This window comes from Arachis ipaensis, chromosome B6 (genome assembly GCF_059453495.1).
Source record: "Arachis ipaensis isolate K30076 ecotype BB chromosome B6, ASM5945349v1, whole genome shotgun sequence".
In the NCBI taxonomy this organism is placed as follows: Eukaryota; Viridiplantae; Streptophyta; class Magnoliopsida; order Fabales; family Fabaceae; genus Arachis; species Arachis ipaensis.
Genome location: NC_142441.1, coordinates 149,048,534 through 149,056,029, shown reverse-complemented (window position 1 = coordinate 149,056,029; position 7,496 = coordinate 149,048,534). Strand labels below are relative to the sequence as shown.

Genomic DNA, 7,496 nt, shown 5'->3' with positions numbered 1-7,496 from the left:
TAAATACTTGATATAATTAAAATAAGACATTAAAAATAATTTAAAAAATTAATTTATATTTTAATATCAATCAAATATTAAAATATCATTCGGTTTATCTAAAAAATACTTTATATTTTATATATATGCGTGTTCCCGTGTCGTGTCGTGTCCCGTGTCCGTGCATCATAGATTTTATGATATGTTATTCAATTTTTTTATTTAAAAATCAATAGTTCAATATATTGAAAAAAAAAAAAAACTTAACAAGTGATTTGATGAGATTTTTTATCTGGCAAAATACAAGATAATAAAACATGTAACATACGGCCATAACTCCATTAATAATATGTAATTCAAATTTATAACTTCACTCGTGGGACTTGAGACTTTGTTATAAGCAAATATTTGACATATTTTCATCATTGTTAGGACTTAATTTTTTCTATGTGATTTTTATATTTACGTTTACTATAATGTAAAATAGTTTATTATCAATATAGAAAATCTTTTCTTTTGTTTTTCCTTCTAATCTTACTAATCCTTCTTGTCAAAAATATATATTACAATGCAATTCACCTTGTATGAAAAATTTGAATAAATAATGAGAACAATATAGAGGTTATTACATGTGAGGACATCTATAATAACAGCTTGACAAAGGATGAAAAGAAATAAGAACAAGAACTAGGTGCCCAATGTGAAAAACAGAGGTAACAATGCAATCTTCTCTAAAATGGAATATACTTGATGGTTCTACCCTGCATAAATAGCAGGTTTCTTAAAATCATTAAATTACACCCGTGTTTCTAGAATTGTTGAAGAACCTATGAGAACTAATATGCACAAAAATCACATTCAATGTGATGGCCCATCCATCGTCACACAAATTCACCCAACATTGACAACTATCTACAAACTCAATGCTGGACATGACTACAAAGAATCATATTTTGATTCAGACATGATTTTCTTTTTTACATAAGGTTTATTCCTACATGGCTACCAGAAAACCGATTCCAGCACCCATTGATCCAATACTACCATAACTCTTTCTGAGTAATTGCAGTATCAGGTATAAATACACTAGTGTAAACATCCAAATGGAAAAGAAGCAGCCCGCAGATTCCAGTTTCCTTTGCCATCTGGAGCCAACTTATACACAACCTGGTGAGCATGACTATATATGACCTGCACATCATAAAACACATTGGTTTCAATGCCAAACAATTTCACTTTCAAACTAACAAATTAAATGGTAAATTCACACATCATCCAGCAAAACATAAAAGCTATACTTGACCCAAAAAATAGACAATCATGCCATGCATTGTGAGAACAGTGAAAGGGGAAAAATAGTTGTCGATCATGAGCTGTTCATATGGGAATCAACCCATTTCAACCTCAATCTAGAAGCAAAGCAAAGCAAAAGTACCTCTAGAATGCAAAATAATAACTTGCAAGGCTAGATTGGAAGTCCGCCACTCAAGTAGCAGTTCCACTGCTCTAGTCCTGCTGCACACTAATGGTACCTGCAACATAGTACTTTCAAAGCATAATTCATGCTGGACATAACATAGAGATATACAGTACCAGTAGAAATACAAGTGAAGGGCCCACCTTATTTGCCCCCTCACCCAGCGGTTTGGTCAGGACCACTGCCTTGCATAAACTGTGGAGAAGGAGCAGGAACAATAAATTGTGGTTGGCCTGGAACTGGTGCAGCGATTCCTGAAATGGTCAACACAATTGCAAAATCAGTAATCACATACATCAACAGTGAACTTCAAGAAGATTTTATCAGTAGTGATAGTGAAATGCAGCATGACTACATGCACATCTGACAGCATCATTCTACATTGGATACAGTAATAAAAAACTTGCCTATACTAAGTGCTGATCAAATACAAATTTAATACTCGGTATCCATCTAAACTTCAATCTAGCTCTATATTATCAATTATCTCCACATTCTATCAAATGTTAATTAGTAACTAAAATGCTTACATAGGCAATATTTTCATTTCGTTAATTAACCGCTTTGCAGAAAGATATACTAGCAACTGGGAAGTCTATGCATTTCTGGAATATCACTGCTTATTATAGGTTTTACTGTGAATATTAGTTCCTATGTATATCAGCTTTCATGTCTCAAAAAAGCCTACAAAACAACCTCCAAATCAACTATGTTGCAGAACTCTTACAATCACAAGTGAAAAGTACAAGAGTGTTTACAAGTCAATAAAAAAAAAGCAGTGTGTACCACTAGGATATGGTGTTTGAATGGCAGGCATAGGTGAAGTTGACATCGCATTAACATTAGATCCACCATATGGCACGATCTGATGGCCTTGTATTGTATAGCCTTGCATTGCTGTATACCCATGTCCACTAGGCATAGCCTGACCCACTTGTCCATAGGAGGGATAAATGGTTGTGTTTACTGCACCAGGCACTCCATATATCTGAAGGTACTGCTGACCCATATATGGATTGTACATACTCTATTAAACAAGATGACAGAGGTAGAAATAGTCAGCAGAAGATCAATAAAACTAAATTCTTCCTAAGCCAAATTGAAAAAATAAAAATAAAAATCAATATGACCTGTGGGTAGACGTATTCAGGTCCATACGTTGTATACCTGCAAGGATAAAAAAACAACCACATATAATGGAAAAGATCACCTCTATAGCATGATTCTGGTGTAATACATCCTGATGCACAATGCAAATGTAGTTAGGAACACCTCACATACTTAAAGATAAATGTAGCAAATGATTAGTTTTTATTACGTTCCGTTGACATAAGTTTTCCACTAAACAATAAACAACTAATGCCTTATTCTATACGATTCTCCTATCCTAATTAATCCCTACTACGAGGATGCCACATGTTGTAATTGTATATAAAGATCGCCATATGAAAAAATGCCTTAACCAGGTTGAGTTTTGGGTTTTAACATTCAATAGCAATATCACTTGACAACAAATAGTAATAATATTGGAGATATATCCATAGATGTGACAAGTATATAGAAGAAGCTAAAGTAGTAGTAACTATTGACAACAAAGACACAAACAAATCTTTAAATCAAATTATCTCAATGGGGCATAACATCCAACTCACCCATAAGGTGGATAAACCAACCCCTGTTGATAGCCGTATGAAACTGGTTGCTGGTAGCCGAAACTTCCCAAAAAGGCTCCTCTCGCTGGTTGCAAACCTCCAACATATGGGGAGGCTGGTCTTATCCGTCCTATAAACGACAAAGGAATCAAGCACCAAATAAAAGTAACCCATGTGGAAAGAAGTAGACTATGTTTATGCTACAACAGTACTCATAACAATGAAATATTGCTTGGGCACAAGTCAACAAAATTGTTTAAGGAAAGTAGACTGAATTGGTAAATGGGCCAATCAGAGAGATCAAACTAATTTTAAATTGACCATACATTGACATGCATGAGCACTTAGCAGAAATAAGAAATTGTGGACCAAAAGAAAAGTTGAGACAATCACAGTAAATCAGATAAACGCTCACCTTGCATATTTAGGATGAAGTACGTGTTCTTTAGATAACAGTACATGTTCTAAAAAAAATAAAAGATAAAAACCCAAACTCCACAGAAAATACAAGCAATCAAGCACTTTAAATCACCGCCCACAAATTTATCTTGATAACATGGGCATGTAAATGTGGGTTTCCAACCATCTCCAAAATAATATATATATTTTAAATGTAGTAAAAACGACAAGACCAATGATGATAGAAGCAACGATGAAACATCAGTCAATGTACTCAAATTTTAGTATGCGCAATTGGAGCGTAGCATAAACATCAGTCAAGGTACTCAGTAAATGTAGTCAATTAATTGAGGCAGTGGAAGAATGAATTTAGTAATAGAATACCATAAGGCAGCGGAGGGCGTGGTCGACCGAGTGAAGCCAAGTTACAATTAGCTCTTCTACCATCAATGATTGGAGTTGGATCAGCACACGCTCTCCTAGCAGCCTCGGGATCCCGGAAAGTCACCTATACCCTCCAATTCCATGCAGAAACCAAGTCATTCTAATAGTATAAACTTGCAAAACCAACAATTTTTTTTTGAAGTAGTAGCTAGCAATTACAGTGGAATAAAGAGATACTCACAAAACCATATCCTTTGGATCTCCCGGTGTTCTTGTCAGTGATGACTACCGCCTCAAGAATTTCACCAAATTGCTCGAAGTGGCGGCGCATGGTTTCACTTTGAGTCTCCCATGCCAGCCCTCCGACGAAAACCTTGGTGTATGTGGTGTCACCGAAAGGAGAGTTCAATAACTGAAACCCCGAACTTGAACTCGATCCCGAGCTTGGGCCCTGAATCGCTTGGTATGCCATTAACAATCAAGATGGTGACGATTCTCCTCCACAGGCACCCACAAGGACAAAATGAGAACACTGAAAACGAAAACAACATAAGAGGAATGAAAATCACTGAGAAGAATATACAAAATGATACTGAATTCAGATTGGGAAGGGATAGGGGGAAACTCAGGCATCCACGTGATCAAGGAAAGAGAAGGAAAAAACAAAGAAAGGTGCGCAGTAGGAAGAAGAAGTAGATTACAAAGGAATATACTGAGAACCAGAGGAAGAAGAGTTTCGAAGAACGGCGAATATAAGTTTTTTTTTTGGGGGGAGGGGGAGGGGAGAGGGGGGAGGGAGGAGAGAAGAACAGTGATGAGTGGGGATAACCTAATGATATGGTCTTACAAAAAATAAAAAAGACTAACCCATTCGTGTATTTTTGGTCCATATATAAGATAGACATTAACCACAAAATTTAAAGCTACTTTATACCTAGGACAAGAAATTAGTTATCTAACTAAAGTGTATTATAACGTACTACTGCAATTAAAAGTACTAATAAAATGTCTATTAATATTTTTTATAAATTAAATATATATGATAATAATAAATGAGGTTAGTCAACATGACAAGTATTTTATATTATAATTAATAAATTTTTTGTTCAAATTTTAGAAATAACAAAGTAAAAAACTAGCATTTCTGCTTTAAAAACTAGCATTCATCAGCAACAATGTTAACTCTAGCAGGTTTCAAAGTGATATATATATAAATGTAACGTATTTAGAGGTGGCCAGCCTAATTATTGATGAAATTAGCATTCATCAACAACAATGTTAACTCTAGCAGGTTTCAAAGTGATATATATATATATATATATATATATATATATATATATATATATATAATGTATTTAAAGGTGGCTAGCCTAAGTATTGATGAAAATTAAAGCGACCCAATACAAAGACTAATGCCAAAAACATGGAATTTTGATGCCATCAGTTATTTCTAACAATTACACGAATGAAGAGTTCATAGTTTGGGCAAATAATTTTGCCTTGTGCAGTCCACATCACTCTAGTCCGAAATTTATAATAACTAAACTTCCAAGAATCTCTGTGACTCCACCCTAAAGAAAGCTAAACTAAACCCTAAAGAAATCTTCTCTTTTGTAAAACTATAAGCCTATAAGAAGCCACTATAACTTTGGTTCATTTGATTGGAAAATTGGACTAATGCAAGAGCTATGCAATCTACCTACACAAGAGAGTTACTTGCTGTCCCATGTTCCCTTAATCCACGAAAATCCCTTAACAGAAAACCCCCAAGTAACTGCACAAATTCAAAACCTAAAGAATGATACTATGAAAAGCAAACAGAACAAGCATCAATTACATATAGATCTGATCCAAAAACTATTTGTTTCTCCATCTTCAGTGACTCAAACCCTAGAATTCAGGCATCAATTACAAATTAAAGTTAAATCAGACCAACAAATGAACTCAGTTATAGGTGGTTTCAACCGCACAAGGTAGCACGCTTCAACTCTAACAACACAGAACCATATGATTCGATGCAGAGGGAAGCAGAGGTAAAGAGGAAAGGAAAACCAAACCTTATTCGACGCCGCAAGACTAATGAAACTGTGAAATCATGCGTTGCAAATTAGCCTCCTTGGCTCTTTCCCTGTACCCTAATCCTTAATGTGCAATTAACGTAGCACTCTTAATGGTTCATGAGACAGATTCAGTTTATGCTTTCCTCCGATTGCCGGAGATTCATACGGAGAAGGAGGTGCTGCGGCGTGTTTTCGATTTGAAACAGCGGAGAAACTGAGAGGTGAGGTTTCAGGAAGTTTCTAGAAAAGAGAATAGCTTAGACGGGTGCCCGTGGTGGTGCTGAACTGAATGAAGTGAAGTTGTGGAGTGGTTGTTTCCGCCAAGTACGGTATTGCGGCAGTTGCGGCAAGGCCTGCGTTAGGGTCTTGTGTTTTTCTCTTTCCCCTTCTTCTTTCTCTGTACACCAAAAACCCAAAAAAATAAAAATAAAAAAGTAGCACTCCCAATTAGTTAGTTTGATTTACATTTGCCAGAAGGGCTTCTTTTTAATATTCAATAATTACAATATGACCCACATATTTTCTCCTAATTTTATATTAATCTATAGATCTCCAAGCACCACACCAAAGAAAAAACGGCTAATTTTTTAAGAAATGAAAAAAAAAATAATGTGTAATTCAGTATTATGGTGTATTGGTATGTTTTTTATATGGATTTAACATTTTTTATTTTAATTTAAATAACAAATCGGATGTCACATTTGACAAATTGAAGAATTATATTTCTATAATACATTTTCAATTTGTGGTAAGATAAATTTTTTTTCGCTTTTAAACAAATTGAAGAGTTCGATTTTTAAGTTTAACAATACTAACATGCAAATCTGACTCTCAAATTTGTATTTTTTTAAAAAATTAAAAATCACAAATCTAACTCTTAGATTTGTGACATAAAAAAAATTTAAAATCTACAAATTTAATCCTCAAATTTTGACTATTCACACAAAAAAAACACACTAACTCTCCACATTATTTAAAAATACCATAAAAATCTCAATAATAAAAATAAAAAGTGAGAAAAAACCTATTTGAGATCCTTCTCAGTTCTCACAGAGATTAAAAGGACAGGTCTCATCTTATTTTAACATTTCCTTTTAGTAAATTCAATAAAAGTTTTATCTGCACCATAAAATCTCCTATTTTTAGAATAATGATCCAAATTAATTTTTGAGATTTGTAAAATTAGATATTTTAGTCTCTAAATTTTAAAATATATAAAACAATCTTCAATGTTTATTTTTATTAAATAATATAATATTTTTTTAATTTAATTTAAAAAGTAAAATATAAATTAGTCTTTAAAAAATTTAAAATATCAAAATAGATTAAAATTTTAAAAATTTTAAAACAGTCATTTTGATTAATAGATTAAATGAAAAGGGATTGTATTATCTAACCAAATAAATATTAAGAACTGTTTTGTATATTTTTTTTTTTTGAAGAAAAGAGGCTCAACACAGTAAAGTGGAGCAGAGGAGCTAAGATGACCAAAAATAAAAACAGACATAACTAAAAAGCTGGTATCCGTTGTCATCTCCGGCATTG

The 7,496-nt window shown here is 33.6% G+C and overlaps 1 protein-coding gene across 1 annotated transcript; it reads right to left on the bottom strand.

Moving 5' to 3' along the window:
* Window positions 1–559: 559 nt before the first annotated feature.
* On the bottom strand, window positions 560–6,409 carry LOC107605509 (RNA-binding (RRM/RBD/RNP motifs) family protein). The gene is made up of 9 exons (XM_088491623.1): window positions 5,949–6,409; window positions 4,133–4,423; window positions 3,892–4,015; window positions 3,109–3,238; window positions 2,587–2,623; window positions 2,243–2,483; window positions 1,600–1,710; window positions 1,415–1,511; window positions 560–1,170 (listed from the first exon to the last, which is right to left on the bottom strand). Exons 2-7 carry the CDS (start codon window positions 4,361–4,363, stop codon window positions 1,613–1,615), a joined length of 861 nt encoding a protein of 286 aa, XP_088347749.1. The 5' UTR covers window positions 4,364–4,423; window positions 5,949–6,409; the 3' UTR covers window positions 560–1,170; window positions 1,415–1,511; window positions 1,600–1,612.
* Window positions 6,410–7,496: the final 1,087 nt, after the last annotated feature.

What these genes read in the sequence shown, in the direction of transcription:
- LOC107605509 (XM_088491623.1), bottom strand. Translation starts at nt 4,363, where the DNA reads ATGGCATACCAAGCGATTCAGGGCCCAAGCTCGGGATCGAGTTCAAGT. An exon ending in GATCCAAAGGATATGGTTTT is followed by an intron (nt 4,016 to 4,132) that starts GTGAGTATCTCT and finishes TGGAGGGTATAG; the next exon opens with GTGACTTTCCGGGATCCCGA. An exon ending in TCAAACACCATATCCTAGTG is followed by an intron (nt 1,711 to 2,242) that starts GTACACACTGCT and finishes TGACCATTTCAG; the next exon opens with GAATCGCTGCACCAGTTCCA.